Source organism: Macaca mulatta, chromosome 9, assembly GCF_049350105.2.
Source record: "Macaca mulatta isolate MMU2019108-1 chromosome 9, T2T-MMU8v2.0, whole genome shotgun sequence".
In the NCBI taxonomy this organism is placed as follows: Eukaryota; Metazoa; Chordata; class Mammalia; order Primates; family Cercopithecidae; genus Macaca; species Macaca mulatta.
Genome location: NC_133414.1, coordinates 100,386,050 through 100,413,621, shown reverse-complemented (window position 1 = coordinate 100,413,621; position 27,572 = coordinate 100,386,050). Strand labels below are relative to the sequence as shown.

The following is a 27,572-nucleotide window of genomic DNA, read 5'->3' as shown; positions in this document are numbered from 1 at the left end:
AAGGACAAATTAAACATCAAAAAAACCACAGATGTAAGGAGAATGGTGAGCTAAAAGATAAATCACAAAAAATTACACAGAATTTAGCATGGAGAGATAAAGACAGAAAATACTGAAAATAGATCAAGACATATGAAGATAGAATGAGAATATCTAGTATGTCCCTAATTAGAATTTCATGAAAAGAGGTTAGAGAGAATGGGAATAAGGAAATATTGGGAGAACTAGTAGCTGAACAATTTCCAAAAGTAATGACAAAATTAAGTCTTCAGATTCAGAAATCCCAATGAAGTCAACAAAGGTAAACAAAAAGAAACTCAAATCTTAAAATAACTGAATAAAACTGAGCAACCCAAAGACAAAGAGAAAACCATAAAAGCAGCCAGATATAAAAGAAAAATTAACTGCAAAGGACCTACAATCAAATTAAGAAAGACCTCTCAGGCTGGACATGGTGGCTCACACATCCCAGAACTTTGAGAGGCTAAGGCAGGAGGATTGCTTGAGGCCAGGAGTTCAAGACCAGCCTGGGCAACACAGTGAGACCCTGTCTCTATAAAAAAATTTAAAACTAGCTGAGTGTGGTGGTCTTAGCTACTTGGGAAGCTGAGGCAGGAGGATTGCTTGAGTCTGAGAGTTCAAGACTGTAGTGAACTACAGTTGCACCACTGTGCTTCAACCTGGGTGAGAGAGCAAAAAAAGAAAAAAAGAAAAGAGTTGGCTTCCTAACAGCCTCAAAAGAAGCTAACCTACATTGGTATCATATCTTTAAAGTCCTGAGAAAAATATTTTCAATTTATTATTATATACCAAGAAAAATTATATTTCACAAATGCAGATAAAATAAAGACATTTTAAGGAAAGCAAAATCTGAGAGAGTTCTGTCTCCATTAGAAGTTCATTTTAAGAACTTCACAGAATACTTTTGGAAGAGGAAAATGAGCCTAGAGGGAAAATCTGAGATCCAAGAAAGATGCTTTTCATGAATAAAAGCAAACATTAACTGTATAAGATAGAACCAAAGAAATAAAATAATCCTTAACAATAAAAGCATATAAACTTAGAGTTAGTAATCTAAGGCTCTAATATTATTTGGGAGGAGAATAAAGGTATTTATTCACTTTCACTTTTAATTTAATATAGATGCTTAAATATATGAGTATTCCCTAAAAATATAACCAAACTGTATAATTTCCAAGACAGTAGAAGATGAAAATGGAATAAAGTGTAAACATGGTTTAATCATAAAGAAGGCATTTTTTAAATTTAAAAAAGAAACATGCAAACATGCATGCTGAATAAGTGGGACAAATAGAAAGAAAAATATCCCTTAAAATAAAAAGCACATCTGGATGTAAAGAGGTTCACAGCATATTGTTAAAATATTCAAATATCAGGAAACTATTAACCTAACTTAGATATAAAGCAAAAATTGTCAAGACTGAAAGCAGAAATTGGCAAATTTACTATCATCAGGAGAGATACTTCTCTCAGTAACTGAAGTGGACCAAAAAATCATAATTTAATTCATGAGTACTATACAATCAATGAGATGGTTCTAATTAACTTTTGTAAAATGTTAATTCAGGCCAGGCATGATGGCTCTTGCCTACAATTCCAGCACTTTGGGAGGCTGAACTAGGCAGATCACCTGAGGCCATGAGTTTGAGACCAGCCTGGCCAACATGACGAAACCCTGTCTCTATTAAAAGTACAAAAATTAGCTGGGTATGGTGGCTCACGCCTGTAGTCTCAGTTTCTCAGGAAGCGAGACACAAGAATCACTTGAACCTGGGAGACAGAGGTTTCAGTGAACCGAGATTGTGCCACTGCACTCCAGTCTAGGTGACAGAGCAAGACTCTGTCTCAAATTAATTAATTAATTAATTAATTAAATTGGCTGGGCGCTGTGGCTCACACCTGTAGTCCTAGCACTTTGGGAGGCCAAGGCAGGCAGATTGCCTGAGCTCAGGAGTTCGAGACCAGCCTGGGCAACATGGTGAAACCCCATCTCTACTAAAATATAAAAATAAATAAATAAATAATTAAAATGTCAATTCAATACCTAGAAAATTCTATTCAAGTACACATAAAACACTTGTAAGAACTGACTATATTTGAGGCCAATGAACAAATCTTAAAGTAGCATTGCCTTAGTCCATTTTCACACTGCTGTAAGGAACTTCCCTGAGACTGGATAATTTATAAAGAACAGAGGTTTAATTGACTCACAGTTCCGCATGGCTGGGGAGGCCTCAGGAAACTTATAATCATGGCAGAAGGCAAATGGGAAGCAAACTTGGACCTTTCTCACATGACAGCATGAGAGAGAAGAGTGAGGAGTGAAGGGGGACGATCCCCTTATAAAACCATCAGATCTCATGAGAACTCACTCAGTTTCACAAAATCAGTGTAGGGGAATCCACTCGCATGATCCAATCACCTCACATCAGTCTGTCCTAGACACATGGGTATTACAGGGATTACAATTCAAAATGAGATTTGGGTGGAGACACAGCCAAATTATATCATTCCACCCCCGGCCCCTCCCACATCTCATGTCCTCACATTTCAAAACACAATCATGCCTTTCCAACAGTCTGCCAAAGTCCTAACTCATTCCAGCATAAACCCAAAAGTCCAAGTCCAAAGTTTCATCTGAGAAAAGGCAAGTCGCTTCCACCTATGAGCCTGTAAAATCAAAAGCAGGTTAGTTACTTCTTAGATACAATGGGAGTATAGGCATTGGATAAATGCTCCCATTCCAAATGGGAGAAATTGGCCAAAATAAAGGGGCTATAGGCCCCATGCAAGTCCAAAACCCAGCAGGGCAGCTATTCAATCTTAAAGCTCCGAAATGATCTCCTTTGACTCCATGTCTCACATCCAGGTCACACTGATGCAAGAGGTGGACTCACACAGTCTTGGGAAGCTCCACCCTTGTGGTTTTACAGGGTACAGCCCTCCTCCCAGCTGTTTTCACAAGCTGGCATTGAGTGTCTGCACCTTTTCCAGCTGCATCGTGCAAGTTGTCATTGGTTCTACCATTCTGGGGTCTAGAAAATGGTGGCCCTCTTCTCACAACTCCAGCCAGCTTGAATTTCTCCCCAGAAAATTGGTTTTTGTTTTCTATTGCATCATCAGGCTGCAAATTTTCCACTTTTATGCTCTGTATCCCTTTTAAACATAAGTTCCAATTTCAAATCATCTCTTTGTGAATGCATAAAACTGAATGCTTTTAAGAGCACCCAGACTACCTCTTGAACGCTTTGGTGCTTAGGAATTTCTTCCACCAGATGCCCTAAGTCATGTGTCTCAAGTTCAAAGTTCCACAGATCTCTAGGGCAGGGGCAAAATGCCACTAGTCTCTTTGCTAAAGCATGGCAAGAGTGACCTTTGCTCCAGTTCCCAATGAGTTCCTCATTTCCATCTGAGACCACCTCAGCCTGAACTTCATTGTCTCTATCACTATCAGAATTTTGGTCAAAACCATTCAACAAGTCTCTAGGAAGTTCCAAACTTTCCCACATCTTCCTGTCTTCTTCTGAGCCCTGTAAACTGTTCCAACCTCTGCCTGTTACCCAATTCCAAATTCTCTTCCACATTTTCAGGTATCTTTATATCAGTACCCCACTCTCTGAGGTACCAATTTACTGTATTAGTCTGGTTTCACACTGCTATAAAGACATACCTGAGACTGGGTAATTTATAAAGAAAAGAGGTTTAATTGACTTACAGTTTTGCATGACTGGGGAGGCCTCAAGAAATTTACAATCATGGCGGAAGGTGAAGAGGAAGCAAGTTTGGGCCTTCTCACATGGCGGAAGGACAGAGAGAAGGGTGAGGAGCGAAGTGGGGACAGCCTCTTATAAAATCATCAGATCTCATGAGAAGTCACTCACTATTACAAGAACAGCATGAAGGGAAACCACGCCTATGATCCAATCACCTCACACCAGTTCTCTCCCTAGACACGTGAGGATTATAGGGATTACAATTCAAGATGGGATTTGCCAAAACCATCTATGGTTCAAGCCAAACCATATCAATCAGAGAGACCAATGCAATTGAGATAGAATTTATTTTAAAAATGCATGTTATGATAAGTAGCATGTAGTTGGATGTGACCCAGTATGACAATCTTTTTCTTTAAATAAGTAAATTTAACCTATTAATGGTTATAACTGATATGACCATGAATCTGAAGCAGCTACAGTGCTTTCTTCAAAACAAATGTTAATTTCTGTTTGGAGACTCGGCAACTTCTGTAGCTTTTGATTGTAAGTATTTAATGCTTGAGCCTTCTAAATCTTAGTGCTCTATTAGCAGTTGATGATTATAATGCTGCTGATACTGCTGAGGTTGCTGCTGTTTTTATCAACATTTGGTGTCCTGACCTTCACTCAGAATTGTAGACTAAAAACTGCTGTGGCTATTTCACATTCATTATGATGGCTATTATTAAAAACAAAAACAGAACAAAACAGCAAATAAGTGTTGGTGAGGATGTGGAGAAATTGGAACCCTTGTGCATTGCTGGTGGGAACGCAAAATGATGCAGCCTATGGAAAATTATATGGTTGAGTCATCAAAAAACTTAAAGATAGGATTCTCATATGATCCAGCAATTCCACTTCTGAGTATCTACCCAAAAGAAGTGAAAGCAGGGACTTGAACTGAATTTGTACAGCAATGTTCATAACAGCATAATTTACAATCACTAAAAGGTAGAAGCAACTCAAGTGTCCATTGAAGGGTGAACGGATAAGCAAATTGTGATATATGCATATGGTGGAATATCATTCGGCCTTAGGAAGGAAGGAAACTCTGACTTACTACAAAATATATGAACTTTGAGGACATTATGCTAAGTGAAATAAACCAGTTACAAAAGGACAAATGTTGTATGACTCCAGTTATATGAGGTGCCTAGAGTAGTCAAATTAATACAGATAGAAATAGAATGGTGGTTGCCAGGGGCTGGGGGAAGAGAGAATAGGTACTTGTTGTTTAAGGGATATGGAGTTTCAGCTTAGGAAGATGAAAAAGTTTAGGAGATGGATAGCGGTCATTGTTGGCTTTAAAAAAATAAATTCAGGTGGCACGTGCAGATTTGTTACATGGGTATATTGTGTAATGCTGGAGTTTGGGCTTCTAGTAAACCCATTACCCAAATATTGGACATAGTACCCAATACGGAGTTTTTCAACTCTCTCCCCACTCACATCCTTACCCTTTCTGGAGTGCCCAGTATCTATTGTTTCCATCTTTATATCCATGTGTACCCATTGATTAGCTCTTACTTATAAGTGAAAACATGGGATATTTGATCTTCTGTTTTAGTTATTTTTTTGCAAAGGACATGATTTCTTTTTTTTATGGCTGCATAGTATTCTGTGGTGTATATATACCACATTTTCTTTATCCAGTTCACAATTGATGGACACTTAAGTTGATTCCCTGACTTTGCTATTATGAATAGTGATGCAGTGAACATACGTGTGCAGGTGTCTTCTTGATAAAATGATTTTTTTTTCCTTTGGGTAGATACTCAGTAGTGGGATTGCTGAGTAGAATAGTAGTTATATTTTTAGTTCTTTGTGAAATCCCCATACTGTTTTCCATAGGGGTTAAACTAATTTACATTCCCACCAACAGTGTATAAGCATTCCTTTTCTCTGCAGCCTTGCCAGCATCTGTTGTTTTTTGACTTTTTAGTAATAGCCATGCTGACTGGTGTGAGATGGTATCTCATTGCGATTTTAATTTGCATTTCTCTGATAATTAGTGATGTTGAACATTTATCCATATGTTTGTTGGTTGTTTGTATGTCTTCTTTTGAGAAGTATCTGTTCATGACCTTGCCCCACTTTTTAATGGGGATGTTTTGTTTTGTTTTTCTTGTTGATTTGTTTAAGCTCCTTATAGATTCTGGATATTAGACTTTTGTCAGATGCACAGTTTGTAGATATTGTCTCCCATTCCGTAAATTATCTGTTTACTCTGTTAATTAGTTTAATTAAATCCCATTTGTCTATTTTTGTTTTTGTTGCATTTGCTTTTGAGGTCTTAGTCATAAATTCTTTGAATATGCCAATGTCCAAAGTAGTTTTTCCTAGGTTTTCTTCTAGTATTTTTATAGTTGCCGGTCTTACATTTAAGTATTTAATCTATCTTGACTTAATTTTTGTCTATGGTGAAAGGTGGTGTTCCAGTTTCATTCTACTGCATAATGCCTAGCCAGTTTTCCCCCACATAATTTACTGAATAGGGTGTCCTTTCTCCATTGTTTGTTTTTACTGACTTTGTCAGGATCAGTTAGTTGTAGGTATATGGATTTATTCTGGGTTCTGTATTCTGTTCCATGAATCTTTGTCTATTTTTATACCAATACCATGCTGATTTGGATACTGTAGCCTTATAGTATACTTTGAGTTTGGGTAATGTAATGCCTCCAGCCTTGTTCTCTTTGCTTAGGATTGCTTTAGCTAATTAGAATTGTTTTTTTCTAATTCTGTGAAAAAGTGATGTAGGTAATTTGGTAGGAACTTCACTGAATCTGTAGATTGCTTTGGGCAGTATAATCATTTTAACAATATGGATTCTTCCTCTGTATGAGCATGGGATGTTTTCCCATTTGTTTATCATCTATGCATTCTTTCATCAGTATTTTGTTATTCTCCTTGTATAAATATTTTACCTTATTAGTTAAATGTATTTTTAGATATTGTATTTTTTTGTGGCAAATGTAAGTGGGATTGAGTGTTTGATTTGGTTCTCAGCTTGAGTGTTGCTGGTGTATAGGAATGCAACTGATTTTTTTGTGCATTAGTTTTGTATCCTGAAACTTTACTGAAGTCATTTATCAGGTCTAGGAGTCCTTTGGAGCAGTCATTAGGCTTTCTAGGTATAGGATCATGTCACCAGCTAGCAGAGATAATTCTACTTCTTCTTTTCCTGTTTGTGTTACTTTTATTTCTTCTTCACACCTAATTGCTCTGACTAGGACTTCCAGTAGTATGTTGAATATGAGAAATGAGAGTAGACATCCTTGTCTTGCTCCCATTCCCAGGGAGTGTATTAGTCCATTTTTACACCGCTATAAAGAACTGCCAGAGATAATTTATAAAGTAAAGAAGTTTAATTGACTAACAGTTCTGCATGACTGGGAAGGCCCCAGGAAACTTGCAATCATGGCAGAAGGGGAAGCAGGCACTTCTTACATGGCAGCACATGAGAGCACCTGTGAAGGAGGAAGTGTCAAACACTTAAAAAACCATCAGATCTTGTGAGAACTCACTGTCATGAGAATAGCATGGGGAAAACTGTCCCCATGATCTAATCACCCCCAACCCCCGACACGTGGGGATTGCAATTTTCGATGAGATTTGGGTGGGGAAGAACTCCTCAACTATGTTTGGAATGAGTTGGGGAAGAACTCCTGCTCAGTGTTTTGGAATCGTTTCATTCAGATTGGTACCAGCTTCTTTGTAGGTCTGGTAGAATTTGGCCATGAGTCTGTCTAGTCCTGAATTTTTTTTGGTTTCTAGATTTTTTATTACTAATTCAATTTTCTAACTCATTATTGGTCGGTTCAGCATTTTAATTTCATCCTGATTCAATCTTGTGAAGTTGTGTGTTTCCAGGAATTTATCCATCTCCTGTAGGTTTTCTAGGTGGTGTGCATAGAGATATTCATAATAGCCCCTGAGAATCTTTTGTATTTATGAGGTATCAGTTGTAATATCACCCTTGTCATTTTTTTGATTATGCTTATTTGAATATTCTCTCTTTTTCTTGGTTAATGTAGCTACTGGTCTATCAGTGTTGTTTATCATTTCAGAGAACCAACTTTTCATTTCATTGATCTTTTGTATATTTTGTTGGTCACAATTTTATTTCATTCTGCTCCGATCTTTGTTAATTCTTTTGTTCTTCTAGCTTTGGGTTTGGTTTGTTCTCATTTTTCTACTTCCTTTAGATGTGACATTGGGTTGTTAATCTGAGATCTTTCTATCTTTTTGATGTAAACATTTAGCAGAATAAACTTTCCTTTTAGCCCTGCTTTTGCTGTATCCCAGGGATTTTGGTATTTTGTTTCTATTTTCACTTGTTTCAAAACATATTTTGATTTGTGCTTTAATTCTTTTGTTTACCTAAAAGTCATTTGGCAGCAAGTTGTTTGTTTGGTTTCCATGTACTTATGTGGTTTTTGATAGTTCCTCTTGGTATGATTCCTGATTTTATCCCACTGTGGTCTGAGAAGATGCTTGATATGATTTTGATGTTTTTAAATTTATTGAGATTTTCTATATGGTCAATCTTATAATCAATTTTAGAGACTGTTCCATGCACAGATGAGAAAAACATACTTTCTGTGGTTGTTGGGTGTAGTGTTCTATGGCATTTACTGGGTTCATTTGGTTAAGAGTCCAATTTAAGTCCAGATTTTCTTTGTTATTTTCTGCCTCAATGTTCTATCTAGTGCCATCAGCATGGTGTTGAAACCCCCCACTATTATTGTAAGTCTGTCTGTCTCTTCTCTTACGTCTAGTAGTATTTGTTTTCTAACTCTTGGTGCTCCAATGTTGAGTGAACATATATTTAAAATAGTAGAATTTTCTGATTGAGTTGAACCCTTTATCATTATATAATACTCTTCTTTGTCTTTTTTTTTTAATATGGTTGTTTTAAAGTCTCTTTTATCTCACACAAGAATAGCAACCTTTACTCTTTTTTGTTTTCCATTTGTGTGACAGATTTTCTCCATTCTGTTACTTTGAGACTGTGGCTGTAATAATATGTGACATTGGTCTCTTGAAAACAGTAGATGGTTGGGTCTTGTTTTTTTTATTCTAGTTTGCCAATCTATGTTTCTCAGGTGGGGCTTTTATGCTGTTATGTTCAAGGTTAATATTGATATGTGAGGTTTTGTTCCTGCCATAGTGTTAGCTAGTTACTTTGTAGTCTCAATTGTGTAATTGCTTTATAGGATCTGTGTACTTTGGCATTATGTGTGCTTTTATGGTAGCAAGCATCGTTCTTTTGTTTTCATGTTTAGAACTTCTTTGAGCTTTTCTTGTAGGACTGGTCTGGTGATGAAGAGTTCCCTTAGCATTTGCTCATCTGGGAAAACTTTATTTTTCCTTCATTTATGAAGCATAGTTTGGCAGGGTATAAAATTCTTTACCGACTATTTTTTTCCTTAAGAAAGCTAAAAATATACCCCCAATCTCTTCTTGCTTGTAAGGCTTCTACAGAGAAGTCTGCTGTTAGTCTAATGGTATTTCCTTTATGGATCATTTATCCCATTTTTTCAGCTGCCTTCCTTTGAGATTTTTTTTTTGTGTGTTGATCTTGGATAGTTTGATAATTATAGGCCTTGGTGATTATCATCTTGTGTAGTATCTTGTGGGAGCTTTTTTAATTTCTTATATCTGGATGTTGACGATTCTAGCAAGGTTAGTGAGATTTTCCTGAATTACTCCCTCAAATATGTTTTCCAGGTTGCTTTCTTTTTCTACTTCTCTCTCAGGAATACCAAGCAGTTATAGGTTTGTTCACTTTACATAATCCCATATTTCTCAAAGGCTTTATTCATTTTTCTAAATTCTTTTTTATTTTTGTCTGATTGGATTAATTTGAAAGACCAATATTCAAGCTCTGAAATTCTTTCTTCTGCTTAGTCTAGGTTATTGTTAAAGCTTCCAACTGTATTTTGAAATTTTTTCAGTGAATTTTTTTCGTTCCAGAAGTTCTAATTGTTTGGGGTTTTTTGTTTGTTTTTTTGTTTTTGTTTTTGTTTTTGACACAGCTATCTCATCTTTTATATCCTGAATTGTTTTTCTAGTTTCTTTGTATTGGATTTCAACTTTCTCTTGGATCTCATTGAGTTTCCTTAAAATCCATATTTCGAATTATTTATCTGCCATTTCAGACTTTTCATTTTTGTTAGGACCTATTGCTACAGAGCAAATGAAATGCTTTGGAAGTGTCAATCCACTCTGAGTTTTTTTACTGCTAGAGTTCTTGCACTGATTCCTTCTCATATGAGGCAGCTGTCACTGTTTATTTTTTTGTTTGCTGTCATTTGGATAAGACTTCTACATTTTGTAATTCTTTTTAATCTTGTGGGTATGTTGTATGTTGTGTATGATCATTTGGCCTCCTTTCCAGGTGCTTTCAGAGGACCAAGGTGCTGTATGGGTCCTTCATTGTGGATAGCTTTTGTGTGGTGGCTTTCTCAGATGCTGCTTCTTGTAGCAATGTATTCAATGTATGAGCCAACACTCTATCTACTGTTTGGCTGAGGGTGTGGAAGTCTCATCACATGCACTAGCACTCAGCCCTTCTGGCAGCAGGTGTTTTATTTGTTGGTGGAGTTCAAGCTCTAGTCCAGTAGGTGGCACTTATGAGTAAGAGCTGGCCCACTCACAGGTAGATTGTTGGAGCATGCTGAGGTCTTTGGGGAAGGAGCAGTGGGGGAAGTGCACCAGCTCCAGGAATGCCAACTGCTTCCCGTATCACACCATGTCACAGGGCTCACAAACTTCAGTTCATAAAGACTTTTTCCTTTGGTTCCCAGCTGCAATGTGGCTATGGGCTACTGATATACCATTTTGGCAGCTACCACTAAGATGGGCTTGGGGCAGAGCCTCTTCCTCCAGTCCAGAGCGGACAACTCTGTGGCTTGTCTGTCCTCCATTGCCAGGATGCTGCTGTTTTGTGTAGGGTCAGGGAGTTGGGCCCTGCCCTTTGTGCAAGCCCAAGCACCACAGGCTCACTTTCAGCAAGTGTGGAGTCACTACAAAAAGTGTGATAAGTGCTTTCTCCAGGTGCACATATACCAGCCCCCAGCCAGGAGAACTACTACTGCATCCTCAACAGTGCTAAAGGTGGCAAGGGGCGGATGATTCCCTTTCTACAACCCTTCCTAATCATCAGTTCTACCCCCTTCACCAATTGGTGCCACTTCCTTCATTTCCTTTGTCCCAAGGGAGACTTTAGTGGGCTGTGCTCCCCATTCCCTTCAAGGCAGCCCACTAAGGGTGAGATCTCCAGGGCTCCCACAGCTCCACAGGGACCCACCAGCCCCCTGTGTTTGCCAGAGACAGAGTGGGTTGTGGGGTATGTTTGTGGGGAATCTCGTGGTGTGGTGACTCAAGGGCGGAGATTCCCTGGGCAGGGCAGTGTCCCACCACAGGTGCACAACCAGCATGACTCAGTTCGGCCATGTCAGTTCAGGTCTGAGGGGAGTATAGGCATGCTTAACATGAGCTGGCCACTTGGTTCTCTGCCCCTGGAAAATTTCCCCAAGTCACCACTGACAGCATTGCCCTTGATCTAGGGGGGAGAAGGGCTCCCCAACAGTTTGACAGTCAGTGAATTGTTCCAGGGGTGAAGGGAGCAGAGAAACACTCCCACTACCCCTTACCAAAGGGTTCTGAGTTCCTCAGGGGTCAATCTCTGCCAGACCCTTGCTGCTTTTTTTTTCCCTGTATCTCAGCTTTTTCTCCTGGGCACTCTGACAGGTCCTGGATCTCTTCTGTCAGTTTTTCATTTGGAACTTGTCCATTCACAGGTAACGTTGATCTTTCTGAAAAGTTCTGGCATCTGATGTCACTAGACAGGCATCTTGAAAACCAGAAGCTTGATGGTAACTGTTATAGAACAAAGTGAACACACTCAATGCTACTGAACTGTATACGTAAAATAGGTTAAAACAGTAAATTTTATGTTATGTATATCTCACGAAACACACAAAAAAATCAAATCCTGCTCTGCCTATACCCAGGAATAGTCTTCCATTGTCCCTGGGGTGTTGATATAATGATCAGTCTTAATGCTTTGAGAGAAGTCAATTCTGTTATCCCTTTCTAAAGCCGCTCTTTCAACAGTGGAGAGGTGAAAACAAGAATATTACTTAGGAATGCCTTCTGTTTGTGTAGCACTTTATGTTTGAAGGAAGGCTTTTATGTGGGTAATTCATTCAATCCTCATAGCAGGCTTGTAAGGTCGGTAGTGTTGCTCCATTTTAATTGATGGAAAAAAGTGAAGCCTGAGAGATTAAGTTGTCCATGATTACAGGGCTGTTAAAGGTTGCAGAGGTTCAAATATTTATCTTCTGACTCTGTAGCCATTGATTTCCCAAAGTAGAGAAATAATTGTCAACTTACTATGAGCTTTACATTTAAAATGCCAAAAACTAGGTAATATTCTTGTTAAACTGAATAAAGAAAAGAAAAAGAAAAATAGCATCATTAACTTCCCAGTGACCAAGGAATAATGATTATGCTGAATTTATGCTCTAAATCCTATTAACATATTTGTGGCTTTTTATACTGCTCTATTTTCAAACTTTGGTCACGTTTAAATTCTGCTTGGCTCTTTGTATTTTTAGACTTTAGCTTCTGAAAATATGCTCTAATTTAGGGTTGGGGGAGCTTTTCCCCAAAACTTACTGTTTTCAGTCATAGCTATTCAAATTTTCATCTAAATTTTCAAAATAAATATATGATTCCAATAAAAATAAGTAGCCAGGTTGTTCTCTCGTTGTTATGCAAGAACTATTTCACTTTAGGTCTTAAATTTCATTTTTTATTGCTCTCCGTGGAGTGGATGGTTAATGTAAATGGAAGAAACCTGGCATCACACCATCATTGGTCTTAGTGACTTTATGAGTTCCCCCTAGAGCAAATAGCTGGGTCAGTGCAACCTCCCAGTTCTCAGCATGCAGCTAGCATTCATTTTCCTTTGAAGCCTGCCATGGATAAGTCAACTCAGAGCCTCAAGTTCTCTGCTTCAGAATGCTGACCTAGTAGTTTTCTCTGTTGCTGGGAAGATGTGGTACTGTATGTGTCTCATGCGTCCATGTGAAGAGACCCCCAAACAGGCTTTGTGTGAGCAACAAGGCTGTTTATTTCACCTGGTTGCAGGCAGGCTGAGTCCGAAAAAGGAGTCAACAAAAGGTGGTGGATTATCATTAGTTCTTACAGGTTTTGGGATAGGCGGTGGAGTTAGGAGCAATGTTTTGCAGGCAGGGTTTGGATCTCACAAAGTACATTCTCAAGGGTGGGGGAGATTATAAAGTACATTGATCAGTTAGGTTGGGGCAGAAATAAATCACAATGGTGGAATGTCATCAGTTAAGGCTATTTTCACTTTTGTGGATCTTTAGTTACTTCAGTCCATCTGGATGTATATGTGCAGGTCACTGGGGATATGATGGCTTAGCTTGGGCTCAGAGGCCTGACAGTATGGAAGAGGGGTGGCATTGATACCCCATCACTGTGAACAAGCCTCCCTTAATTTATTAACTGATAACATAAATAACACTTCCTAAGGCAATATGCAACAGATTTCTCACTGTGGTAGTATTCTGTGAAAGAAATTGAGATTTCCCACTCCTAGGTCCTTCCCTCTGTACAGAACCTGTAAAGTCTTCACCGACAGGTTACACATTGAACATTCAAAGAGACAGCCCCTCTGTTTCCTCTTTCAAGTTGTTTCAGCTACTGTGAGGTGAAAATACTGTACAGTCCAGCTTACCGTTGCATTTACTGCACATATTCTGAATTCAGGTCCCTCACCTCATATACGTGAAACTCTTTGGAAGCATTCACTGCACTTTAAAAAGTTTGCAGCATGTTGGGACTCTCTTCTCTTGTGTTTTGCCATAAAATTCATAAGCCAGGGTTCCTTGTGCTGAGTGCAATGGAAAAATGAAGTACTTTCATAAAACATGACTCACACCTATAATTTAGGCAACACTCCGGAAGCTTTACCCATGTATCTGGCTTATTGCTTCCATTCCCGTAGCTTACATTTATTAAGCACCTACTCTGTGTCAGAAACTATGCTGAGTATTTCATGTGTACTACGTTATTTAATGCACATCATAGACCTATGTGGTGGCTACTAACTTATTCTCATTAAAAAAAAAAAAAAAAAAAAAAAAACCTGAAATGTAAAGAGATTAAGCAGGCACATAGTGAGTAAGTGGCTTATGTCAACTCTTTCTTTCTTTCAGTACAGTGTCAATTGTACTGCTGTAACTCAAATAGATCATTGTATTACCTTTTACAATCCCAAGTTAAAGAATTTCCAGAATCAGGTTTGACATCTCCTATCAGTGCCTTACACACTTTAATATTCTCTTCTCTCAGGAGGGGGAGGTTCCAATTTTCATATTATATTCGTATGTTTTACATCTATCATTATTTTCCTCTCAGCTTTCTCTTCTGCATGATTCAAACAAATAATAGCAGACAAATTCTTGTTAATATTCTTCCAAGATGGTGCTTTCTAATGTCTCAGTTACTTATGTTTCTTTCAACTCAGACTTTATTTGATTGCTCTATATTCTACTAAGGAGTGAATGATACAAAGCAGATACTCATTATTTGTGATTACGAACAGACAGCAAAAAAATCAATGGCAAACAAAAATGGAAAGTTGCCTCATGTTTTGAATGAGACAGACTTTTATTTTTAATGCTGATTAAAACATAAAGAAATGGTAATTAAAACATAGAGAAGAATATTATGAGGACAAGCCTGTTTTTTAGAGAGGAGCTTGGTTTCTTTTTGTTCTGACATTTGTGTAATTTCAACAAAATATATTTCAACCCATTAAGCATTAATTGAATGAGACAAGTATTTATTGAATATCTACTTTGTTCTCAGAATTTATGAAGATTATAGACTCTGTATTAAAAACTGGACCCTGCCCTGAAGAGCTAGAAATTTTGTGAATGAGAGAAGACAAACCTAAATATAATTATATCCAAGGCAGTTCATATTAAATGAACTTCTACCCTTTCTTTCAGTTCTTTAGCAATATCTGACAATCTGTTCACTGAAACTTCTCTTTGTCTTCCTCTTCAGAGAAGTTTGATTTTGAATTTCAGAAATGCCTACTTTATGCTTTAAAGATTAGAATAAGTTTTTCCTCCATTTATTGCTTGATTATTGTGATCAATTCTTTAGTTTGAATTGCAATCCTGAGAGATGCTTGCCTCCTACCCACTTTAAGATGCATCTTTATGATCCTCTTATGCCACAGAGTCATCAGAAATTGGGCCTTCCCTCGTGATTCACACCACTGTCCCATTTGGAGTTACATACTTGGAACACAGCATTGAGGATGTGCAGGAGTTAATCTTCCAGCAGCTGGAAAACATTTTGCCAGGTTTGCCTCAGCCAATTGCTACCAAATGCCAAAAATGGAGACATTCACAGGTAATCAACTAATCCAGTGGTCTAAGCACAACAATTTTCTTAATAGGCTAACAGAACTGATGTTACTTCTTTATCTTTTGCATTCTCTAGTAAAAAAAATTAACTATGTGATCTTTGGAGCAAACATGTGTTTGCCCAACACATAAATATAACTTCTGCGGGTTTTATTGTCCTGCTGTTTCTCAACAAGAAGTGCATACAATGTTCACCAATGTTATCTTCAAATTCTATCTCAAGACTTACAAACCTTGATATTCTGAGGTCTTCTCTTCAGACAAGGCAGCTTATATCTCCAAATGCAGCTGTTTCTTTGGGCTTCTTCTATGTCAGTACTGTGGATACTTAGAAACCACTATAACTTCCCAAAATTTTGCAATATGTCAAATTAACCTTGTAAGTGTATTTTGCTACCACAATTTTCATTTTTATTAAGTTTCCACTTTGGTTTTGACTGCTGCCAGCTGAGCTCTCTGTGGGAGAGAGATAAGTACCTGCATAGGACAGCTAGTTGAGCTGTTTTTCAGGGTTAGATTAAACCTGCTGATCACTCTACTAGTTCAAACTTAAAGCTCCTTATACTAAGTAAATGTTGACTTTTTCTGAAAATTTCTGCATATTTCAATGGAAGTGAGTATTCGTAGAAAAAGTCTTTTGATCCGTAAACTCAGTAGTGAAGTCATTTAGGGGACAATGAAGCAAAGGGCAGATACAGGAGAAAAAGCAGTGAGTTTTCCATTTTTTTCCTGGGATTTCTGAGCTTGTTGACAAACTGATTTACCATCCCTATTGGTTATCCAAGCTGTGAAGCCTTTAGAAAAAGTGGTGTTGTGGGAAATTGCAGTTGGTTTTGTATATTCTAAAGGCTTTCCAAAATCAGAGGAAATAGTAAATTACTTCCTAAAATATTGCAGCAGGTCTATGTTTTACTCTTATCTTCTCAAGTTAAATTATACAGTGAACCTTTGGGAAAATATTTACTTAAGCATGTCATGGTCACTTTTGAAGACTTTACTTTTTCCTTTTAAAAGCATTGAAAAATCTAAATAGCTATTCTCTTTAAGTGATATTGAACTCAATTTTAAGTTAGCTTGAATAAGAAAACAGGGAAATAATCTTGTTGATACATTTTGAAGCTAGATATGTTACACATCAGGTCGCTTTGTGATTTATAAATACTCCTTTAAAAGAAACATTCGTTTATGAGGTTTCCTCTCATGCCTTTCTTGTAATTTATTAATAAGCTGAAAAAGTGGGTTTAAAAATCTACTTATTTCTTAATATTTGATGTGTTAATAAAAATAGATTTGTCCTAACCACAAAATGGCCTAATCAAAGTTGTGCAATATCACAAAATTTAATAAAAATCTTTGAACACAATGTACCTCCAAACCCTAGCAATGATTTTGTTACAATTTGGATGTTGAAATTATTTCACTATATTTACAACTCTGAAGTCATGAAGTCTACATTGGCTGCAAAACCTGAAAAGGAGTAAGTTATCATGCAGACTTAGAAGTTTGCATGTTCCACTATTCATATACTTCTCATAGTACCTTGAGGATCATTTTACAGAACATAACATTCATTTATGGTAGAAATGTGGGAGGGTAGGGGACATATTAGAAATCTCTATACCTTCCTCTCAGTTTTGCTATGAACCTAAAACTGTTCTGAAAAAAAAAAACAAGTGAAGTCAATTTAAAAATAGAAAAAAATCAAATTTAAAATGTATCTAGTGGTAAAGATAAACCCTAAATAGATTATTTTAAATATATATTTTTTAAAAGCAGTCTTATGAGTTTGTTAGTTTTAGAAAAACTATAGTGATGAGCACATGAAGCCTCACAGAGATGAAATAACTTCCTTAAATCCCCACAGGTAATAATGATGAAACCAGTCTACCTGCCTCTCAAGTCCTTCCATCCTCTTCACCCACCTTATATTTCCTGTTGTTGTTGTAACAAATTCTCAAAAACTTGGTAGTGGGAAACAACACAAATTTATTATCTTACATTCCTGGAGGTAAGAGTCGAAAATGGGTCTCACTGGAATAAAATCCAGGTGTGGCCAGGGCTGCATTCCTTTCTAGAGGCCCTAGGAGAGAATCCATTTTCTTGCCTTTATCATCTTCTAGAAACTGCCCACATTCCTCAGCTTGAGGACCCTCCGATCTTCAAAGCCAGCAACAGCAGGTCAAATCCTTCTTCCACTCTGACCTTTTCTTCTACCTCACTCTTGTGATGACATTAGGCCCACCTGTGTGATCTAGAATACTTACGCCATCTCAGGTTCAGCTGACTCATACTTTTAATCCATCTGCAACCTGAAATCTTCCTTTCCATTGACATAACATATTTGTAGGTTCCAGGGATTAAGACATGGATGTTTGTGATAGGGGCATTACTTCTGCCTGCCACACCCTCCTTTCTCCCAAATCCCCTGATGGATCCCCTTAATGAGGCATTATTTCCCTCTTCCTCATAAAACCTCTGGAGAGAGCATCAGCCCTGTAAGACTCAAGCCACCCTAAGGGAGCAGCTGCTATCTGCAAGAGAAAAGAGGAGTATTTTGTGTGGGGACAGTTTCTGATTTCCTTGGTGTTGCTCTCCCAAGCCTAGTGCTGTTCCTAATGTCGCATATCCATATCCACAATTACAGCAGTGGGGTAAAAAATGTTTTCTCATGTATTCATTTGGTAACTCATTTATTCAATAAGCATTTAATGAATGCCTACAATATGCCTAGTACTCTGCTCAGGAAACCCTAGAGACTAATATTTGCTGACGGCCTTCTCCTAAGACTCTAAATTGAAGTTTGTCTTGGGTAAGATAATGGTGCATTCTTGTGGGTATTGCTCTTAGGAAAGAGGCAGGTGAAGAAAGAAGGCATTTTTTGAAAGACTTAGGAGCTGTTTCTGTGCATCCCATTTTTAATTTGAATAAAGCACTTGAGTAGGTGGTTCAAACAAACAGAAAAGCAATGGCAGATTTTTTGTGGTTCTCAGTTCCTCCCTTTTGCAGCTATTTGCCTTCCATAATTTAAATGTTTAGCCAGTTAATATGACTTGATGCTTAGTCGGTTATGCATTGAATTAAGGTTTCTGTAACAAGTATGATATATTAACTCTTTCACTAGAAGCAGAATTACTGAAAATGTCTTTCCATGTACCTTGACAGGGGACATTTAATCAGTTTGATAACCCTGATACTCTGACCATTATTTTATGCTGTGCTTTCCTTCGTTTCAGTGTCTAGCATGATGTCCTTCTCAAACTATGGTAAATTTCTGCATTCAGGTTTAGCTCTAATTTTCCCCATCTTTCTTCAATTCCAGAAAATGTTAGTGGCCCTTTTCCTTACTTTATTTAGCACTGTCATGATTACTTTGTTTTTTAGTCTCCAAATGTACATTCAAATACCAAAGAAATCAGGAGAGGAACTTAGGGGGAGGAAATGAATGAATACATTGAAATTCAATATCTTTGGAAAAATAAATGGATGTGGATGTGGACTACCTTGTAAGCTTGTACAGTACAATTAGAAATCAGTTATCTTCTATAGTTATATATCTTCATTTAATACTTTGCCCTGAGCTTGTACCTTTTCTCTTTCTTTTCTTTTCTTTTGTTTTTTTGTTTTGTTTTGTTTTGTTCAGAGGGAGGATCTAACTCTGTCACTCAGGTTGGAGTGCAGTGCATGATCAGAGCTGACTACAGCAGCCTGCCTCAAACTTCTTAGCTCAAGTGATCCTCTCACCTCAGCCTCCTGAGTAACTGGGATTACAGGTGCACACTACTGTTCCTGGTTAATTTTTTAAAATGTTTGTAGTCACGGGGTCTTGCTATGTTGTCCAGGCTGGTCTCAAACTCCAGGACTCAAGTGATCTGCCTGCCTTGGTCTCCCAAAAGTGCTGGGATTATAAGCATGAGCCACCACACCTGGCCACAAACAGTATTTAAAATAACTCCAATCTTTACTGGTATCTCTTATAGAACTTTAAAGAATTTCCAAAATTTATCATTCACAACTCTTTTGGAAAGCTCTCCTCATTCCTTGTATGACCCTCTTATGAAAACTCCTTTGAATCCTCTCTTTGCTCCCTTGATAACCTACAGAAACTTTTGCTGACAATCAACCATGTAGGCTTATAATTTTTTCTTTCCTTTCTTCAACCTTCCATTCACATTCTTCACTTTTGACTCTATCCTTTCATTCCCCTCCCACCTCTTAAACAAGGAAGTCTTTGCCCTTTTCAGTAAAAGTTTCCATTTGGTTCCTTCGGGCCTTTTCCAGCTGATTACCTTAGTTACCCATAGTACTGCTAGGTGTTAAAAGGAGTAAGAGAGAAAAGGGGAAATGGGCAATGGCTGAAGGCCAGAATTTTTCTTACAGATTTTGTTTGGTGGAGGAAGTGGGTGTGCACACAGAAGAGCTTGAGACCACCCGTACGCTTACATTATTCCCTCATGAAATTAATTTCTGGTGAGTAATAGTGTCTAATTTCAGCATTGAAAGGTCAGGTGGTAATTGATATTTTAATTTTTTCTTGCTTTTTCCAATGCATTTTCTTTTTCTTTTTCTTATTTTTTAACTTTTAAGCTCAGGGGTACACGTGCAGGTTCTTTGTATGGGTAAATTTGTATCATAGGGGTTTGTTGTACAGATTATTTTATCACCCAAGTATTAAGCCTAGTACCCATTATTTCTCCTAATCCTCTCCGTTCTCCCACCCTATACCCTCCACCCTCTGATAGGCCCTAGGGTGTGTTGCTCCTCTCTATGCGTCCATGTGTTCTCATCATTTAGCTCCCACTTATAAGTGAGAACATGCAGTATGTGGTTTTCTGTTCCCGCATTAGTTTGCTAAGGATAATGGCCCCCAGCTCCATCCATGTTTTCCTGCAAAGGACATGATCCCATTCTTTTTTATAGCTGCATAGTGTTCCATGATGTATATGTATCACCTTTTCTTTATCCAGTCTATTATTGATGGGAATTTAGGTTCATTCTATGTATTTGCTATTGTGAATAGCACTGCAATGAACATATGTGTACATGTATCCTTATAATAGAACAACTTATATTCCTTTGGGTATGCATCTAGTAACAGGATTACTGGGTTGAATGACATTTGTGATTTTAGGTCTTTAAGGAATCGCCACACTGTCTTCCACAGTGGTTGAACTGATTTACAATCCCACCAACAATGTGTAAGCACTCCTTTTTCTCCTCAACCTCACCAGCATCTGTTATTTTTTAATAACAGCCACTCTGACTGGTATGAGATTTCATTGTGGTTTTGACTTGCATTTCTCTAATGATCAGTGATGTTCAACTTTTTTCCATGTGAATCTTGGCCATGTGTATGTCTGCTTTTGAAGTGTCTGCACATGTCCTTTGCCCACTTGTTAATGCGGTTGCTTTTTTCATGTAAATTTGTTAAGTTCCTTATAGATGCTGGATATTAGACCTTTGTCGGATGCATAGTTTGCAAAAATTTTCTCTTATTCTATAGGCTGTCTGTTCACTCTGTTGATAGTTTCCTTTGCTACGCAGAAGCTCTTTAAATAGATCTCATTTGTCAATTTTTGCTTTTGTTGCAATTGCTTTTAGCATCTTGGTCATGAAATCTTTGCCTCTTCCTATGTCCAGAATGGTATTGCCTAGGTTGTCTTCCAGGATTTTTATAGTGTTGGATTTTTCACTTAAGTCTTTAATTCATCTTGAGTTAATTTTTGTGTATGGTATAACGAAGGGGTCCAGTTTCAGTCTTCTGCATATGGCTAGCCAGTTCTGCCAGCATCATTTATTGAATAGGGAATCCTTTCCCCATTACTTGTTTTTGTCAGGGCTGTCAAAGATCAGATAGTTGTAGGTGTGTGGCCTTATTTCTAAGTTCTCTATTCTGTTCCATTGGTCTATGTGTCTGTTTTTGTGCCAATATCATGCTGTTTTAGTGCCTCCAGCTTTGTTCTTTTTGCTTGGGATTGCCGGGCTATTCAGGCTCTTTTTTAGTTGTATATAAATTTTAAAATAGTTTTTTCTAGTTTTTTGAAGAATGTTGATGGTGGTTTAATAGCAATAGCATTGAATCTATAAATTGCTCTGGGTAGTATGGCCATTTTAACAATATTGATTCTTCTTATCCATGAGCATGAAATGCTTTTCCGTTTGTTTGCGTCATCTCTGTGTTCTTGGAGCAGTGTTTTGTAGTTCTCCTTGAAGAGATCTTCTGCCTCCCTGGTTAGCTGTGTTCCTAGGTATTTCATTCTTTATTTTATTTTTTATTTTTTATTTTTTTGAGACGGAGTCTCGCTCTGTTGCCCAGGCTGGAGTGCAGTGGCGCGATCTTGGCTCACTGCAAGCTCCGCCCCCCGGGTTCACGCCATACTCCTGCCTCAGCCTCCCGAGTAGCTGGGACTACAGGCGCCCGCCACCGCACCCGGCTAATTTTTTTGTATCTTTAGTAGAGACGGGGTTTCATGGTGTTAGCCAGGATGGTCTCGATCTCCTGACCTCGTGATCTGCCCGTGTCGGCCTTCCAGAGTGCTGGGATTACAGGCGTGAGCCGGTATTTCATTCTTTTTATGGCACTTGTGAATGGGATTGATTTGGCCCTCGGCTTGACTATTGTTGGTGTATAGGAATGTTAGTGATTTAGTGATTTTCGCATGTTGATTTTGTATCCTGAGACTTTGCTGAAGTTGTTTATTAGCTTAAGAAGCATTTGGGCTGAGACTGTGAGGTTTTCTAGATATAGGATCATGCCATCTACAAACAGGGTAGTTCAACTTCCTCTTCCTATCTGGATGCCCCTTATTTCTTTCTCTTGCCTGATTGGCCGGGTGGGCCAGGATTTCCAAAATTATGTTGAATAGGAGTGGTGAGAGAGAGCATCCTTGTCTTTTGCTGGTTTTCAAGGGGAATGCTCCTAGCTTTTGCTCATTCAGTATGATGTTGGCTGTGGATTTGTCGTAGATGGCTCTTATTATTTTGAGGTATGTTCCTTCAATACCTAGTTTATTGAGAGTTTTTCACATGAAGGGGCATTGAATTTTATCAAAAACCTTTTCTGTATCTATTGAGGTAATCATATAGTTTTTGTATTTAGTTCTGTTTACATGATGAATCATATGTATTGATTTGCATATGTTGAACTAACCTTGTATCCCAGGGATAAAGCCTACTTGATCATGGTGGATAAGATTTTGATGTGCTGCTGGATTTGTTTGCCAGTGTTTTTTTGAAGATTTTTGCCTCAATGTTCAAGGATATTGGCCTGAAGTTTTCTTTTTTTGTTGTATCTGTGCTAGGTTTTGGTATCAGGATGATGTTGACCTCATAGAATGAGTTACAGAGGGGTCCCTTCTCCTCAAATTTTTGGAATAGTTTCAGCAGGATTGGTACCGGTTCTTTGTACATCTGATAGAATTCAACAGTGAATCTGTCTGGTCCTGGGATTTTTTTGGTTGATAGGCTATTTATTACTGACTCAACTTCAGAGCTTATTATTGATCTGTTCAGGAAATCAGTTTCTTCATGGTTCAGTCTTGGGAGGGTGTATGTGTCCAGGAATATATTCATTTATTCTATATTTTCTAGTTTATGTTCACAGAGGTGTTCATAATATTCTCTGATGGTTGTTTGTATTTCTGTAGGGTCAGTGGTAATATCCTGCTTGTTTTTTCTTATTGTGTTTATTTGGATCTTCTCTCTTTTCTTCTTTATTAGTCTAGCTAGCAGTCTATGTATTTTATTACTTTTTTTCCAGAAAACAGCTCCTGGATTCATCAATCTTTTGAATGATTTTTTTGTATCTCAATCTCTTTCAGTTTAGCACTGATTTTAGTTATTTCTTGTCTCGGCCAGCTTTGGGATGTATTTGCTCTTGGTTCTGTAGTTATTTTAGTTGTGATGTTAATTGTTAGTTTGAGATCTTTCTAACTTTTTGATGTGGGCATTTGGTGCTATAAATTTCCCTCCTAACACTGCCTTAGCTATGTTTCAAAGATTTGGATATGTTGTATCTTTGTTCTCATTAATTTCAAATAACTTCCTGATTTCTGTCTTTATTTTCATTATTTACCCAAATGTTATTCAGGAGCAGATTATTCCATTTTCACATAACTATATAGTTTTGAGTGAATGTCTTAGTCTTGATTTCTAATTTGATTGTGCTGTGGTCTGAGAGATTGTTACGATTTCAGTTCTTTTGCATTTGCTGAGGAGTTTTTTACTTCCTATTATGTGATCAATTTTAGAATGTGTGCCATGTGACAATGAGAAGAATGTATGGTCTGTTGTTTTTAGGTGGACAGTTCTGTAGATATCTGTCAGCTCCATTTGATCCAGTGCTGAGTTTAAGTACTGAGTATCTTTGTTAATTTTCTGTCTCTATCATCTGCCTAATGTTGTCAGTGTAGTGTTAAAGTCCCCCACTATTATTGTGTCAGAGTCTAAGTCTATTTGAAAGTATCTAAGAACTTGCTTTATGCATCTGGGTGCCCTGTATTGGGTGCATATATATTTAGGATAGTTAGATCTTCTTGTGGAATTGAACCCTTTACCATTATGTAATACATTTCTTTTTTTATCTTTGTTGGTTTAAAGTCTGTTTTGTCTGAAACTAGGATTGCAATCCCTGCTTTCTTCTCTTTTCCGTTTCCTTGGTAGATCCCTTTATTTTGAGCCTATATGCATCATTGCATGTGAAATGGGTCTCTTGAAGACAGCATAATGGGTCTTGGTTTTTTATCCATCTTGCCACTCTTTGTCTTTCAGTTGGGACATTTAACCCATTTGTATTCAAGTTTTGTACTGATATGTGTATATTTGATCCTGTTATCATGATGTTAGCTTGTTGTTTTGCAGACTTGTTTATGTGGTTGCTTTATGGTGTCACTGGTCTATGTACTTCAGTGTGTTTTTGTAATGGCTGGTAACCATCCTTCCTTTCCATATTTAGTGCTTCCCACAGGAGCTCTTTTGTAAGACGGGTCTGGTGGTAACGAGTTCCCTCAGTATTTGCTTATCTGTAAAGATTCTTATTTCTTCTTCTTCTTCTTCTTTAAGCTTATGAAGCTTAGTTTTGCCAGATATGAAATTCTGAGTTGGAATTTCTTTCCTTTAAGAATATTGAATACTGGCCACCAATCTTTTCTGGCTTGTAGAGTTTCTGCTGAGAGGTCCACTGTTAGTCTGATAGATTTCCCTTTGTAGATTACCTGACATTTCTCTCTTGCCACCTTTAACATTTTTTTTTTTCATTTTGACCTTGGAGAATCTCACAATTATGTATCTTGGGGATAATCTTCTTGTGAAGTATCTTACTAGGGTTCTCTGAATTTCCTGAATTTGAATGTTGGTTTCTCTAGCTAGGATGGAGAGACTGTCATGGACAATGTCCTGAAGTACGGTTTCCAAGTTGGTTCTATTCTTTTCATCTCTTTCAGGGACACCAGTGATTCATAGATATGGTCTCTTTACATATTCCCATATTTCTTGGAGGTTTAGTTCACTCTTTTTCATTCTTTTTTCTCTATTCTTGTCTGACCATCTTATTTCAGAAAGCCAGTCTTCAAGCTCTGAGATTCTTTCCTCCATTTGGTCTATTCTGCTGCTAATACTAGTGATTGCATTATGAAATTCTTGTAATGTGTTTTTCAGCTCTTTCAGGTCAGTTACGTTCTTTTCTATACCGGTTATTTTGTCTGTCAGATCTTGCCTTGTTTTATCATTATTTTTAGCTTCCTTGGATTGGGTTTCAATATACTCCTGTAGCTCAGTGTTCTTCATTCCTATCCATATTCTGAATTCTATTTCTGTCATTTTGGCCACCTCAGCCCAGTTCAGAACTCTTGCTAGAGAGGTAATGTGGTCATTTAGAGGAAAGAAGGCACTCTGGCTTTTTGAGTTTTCAGAGTTCTTGCATTGATTCCTTCTCATCTTTGTGAGCTTATGTACCTTAAATCTTTGAGGTTGCTGACCTTTGGATTTTTTGCCTCTTTTATCCTATTTGATGACCTTGAGAGTTTGATTGTGGCATAAGGTCGATTCAACCAACTGGCTTCATTTCTGAAAGACTGTAGGGGGCCAACACTTAGCTCCCAACTCCTGGACTGCATGCTGTAACTCTGCAGGACTCGTAGTGGGCCCCAACTTTGTTCTCTGGCTTCTCAAGGTTAGCAGCCCACTGTGATGGTGGGACCAAGATATGGCTGCTGCAGCAGAGTATTAGCAGATGCCAGGGTACATGCCTCCCTGTGGGTGTTCACCACATTGGTGGAGGCAATGCGGTTGGTGACTGTGTGCAGTCACACTGGAGATGGTGTTGGCTCAGGGGCAGGGTGCTGACTGGCACAGGTCTGGGTGCCTTCTCTTTGCACTGGAAGTGGAAGTGATCACTCAGGGAAGAGAAGGATCTGCTGTTCTCTGTGCAGTGTTAATACAAGGGTGGGGCACTAATGGAGGTGAGGCTGGCTGGTTTTGTGCCTACCAAGGCTGTCTGCAATGGTGGTTGGTCGGGGGAGGGTGGGCGGAGTGCACTCTCGCAGAAGAAAACCAAAACCCACCCCATGCAGACATGCACCAGCAAAGCAATGTGGACAGTTGCCATGGGCCTTGGGGAAGCTGTAGTATGGGGAAGGAGTAGGCAGGCTGGTGCATGATTATAGAGGCTGCCCTACTGGAGCTCTGCGCTCATCAGGCACAGTCCACCAGTACAGAAGCTATGGTGTAGGGCCCCAGGATACCTGGGACTGCCCTGCAAGCAGGCATGGCCTGAGCTGGTTCTCAGGTCAACCTAGCCCCATCTAATGGGCAAGATAGTCTTTCAGAGATCAGGTCCAACAGTTCGTCTAGGGCTAAAGTCTCCTAGGAGCAAGTCAAGCCTAGGGGCATGGCCATCCCTGGCTGTACTTCACTACTGATCCTCCCGCACCAAACCATCTGGGCTCCACATCAACTGGCTTGCTGCCCCTACCTCTTCTCTAAGCAGCTCTCCCTGCCAACTTGATTTCCATGGTGATTGAGGAGTCTTCTCCTGCCAGAGTTCCACAGGCCTATGGTGAGAGCAGGTTGCCCCTCGCCTGTTCAACTCACCCACTCCCCTGGAGCCATTGTGGGCCAGTAATGAGTCTGGGTGTGCAGTAGCCCCATGCAGTGTTCCCAGCTTTCTCCTTCTTTAGTCCAGCTTCTGTGTCTTCCCTCAGTCCACTTTGGGTGCCTTCCTTCTGAAGATCTATTAGGAGCATGCCAGTTGTCTTGGTCCCCTGGTGGCAGCCATTCCACCTGGCTGCATCTAGTCAACCATCTTGCCTTCCCCCTGCATTTTCTGTTACCCTCATTTTCTCCCTTTAGGTGAGTTGGAACTGGAAGGTAGTGGCTGATATCATAAATATAACAAACTTACAAGTCCAAAAGATTGTTGTCCTCTTCAAAGTAGTCAGCCACCTCGACAAACTGCACGCTTATTTCAATAAAACTGGGCATCTCTTTCATAGTCTGACACATATTCTTCAATATATCATCAGTTGCATCAGGTCTTTGAAACTTGAGGTTCAATTTATTGTTTTAAAAACCACAATCATTTGTACTTAACTCATTTAAATACAGTCTTAACAATTAAAAAAATTTAGAGGTAACTAAAAAACATACAGCTGGCTTATATTTGTTTATCTGTTTTAATGTATAACCAGTAAGCTGATTTTAAAAGTAATTTTAAATCTGACAACCTTCAAAGACATTGGCCAGTTCATCATCATGGATATAAATACATCACCTTCTAAGATAAGTACTTTGAAAGACAACAATCAATTGTGTTTATCAGTTAAAGTACATTAGGTGTTTTGTTTCATAGTTCTTTTCTATAATAAAATCAAGCTCTTTTCATTATTCTGCCACAATTCCTATGATTTTTCTCCCATATTTGTGCTTTATAATTCCTGGATTTTTAATAATGTGAGGTAATTATGATCTTGGACTTTGGCATAACACAGACTCATTTCAAACCTTTGGGCAGGCTGGACTGTAACTCTATGTCTCAAGGTTCTCATCTGTAAATGGTAACAACTGAACAGACCCCTTAGACTTGTGGTTAAGGTGAAATGAGAGAACACAGTAGAAACATTTACTACAGACATTAGTACAAAGCAAGTTATCAATTAATATTACCAGTAGTAGCAGTAAGAGGAGGAGGAGATGGGGTGACAGTGCTTCGATGGTCATTTTTTTGTTGGTAGCTTAGCTCTGTGTTCGTTGCTCTCTTTTCTTGATTACCTCTATTCATGCCCACATGTCCCACTTTTTCTCTTTTCTTTCTCACTTTTTTATCTTT

General features: G+C 38.4%; 1 protein-coding gene across 4 annotated transcripts in view; it reads left to right on the top strand.

Annotated features, from left to right (window-relative positions):
• Positions 1-27,572, top strand: part of RNLS (renalase, FAD dependent amine oxidase) — a 311,199-nt gene that overhangs the window by 265,843 nt on the left and 17,784 nt on the right. For 2 of the 4 annotated variants that reach the window (XM_001082034.5, XM_028826630.2), the window contains exon 6: positions 15,064-15,239. In XM_001082034.5, coding sequence (XP_001082034.3) covers positions 15,064-15,239 — 176 coding nt within the window. Of the gene's footprint in view, positions 1-15,063; positions 15,240-18,893; positions 19,024-19,630; positions 19,721-27,572 lie in introns of those variants that run through there. The other 2 variants (XR_013397857.1, XM_077945591.1) reach the window with 2 other exon arrangements.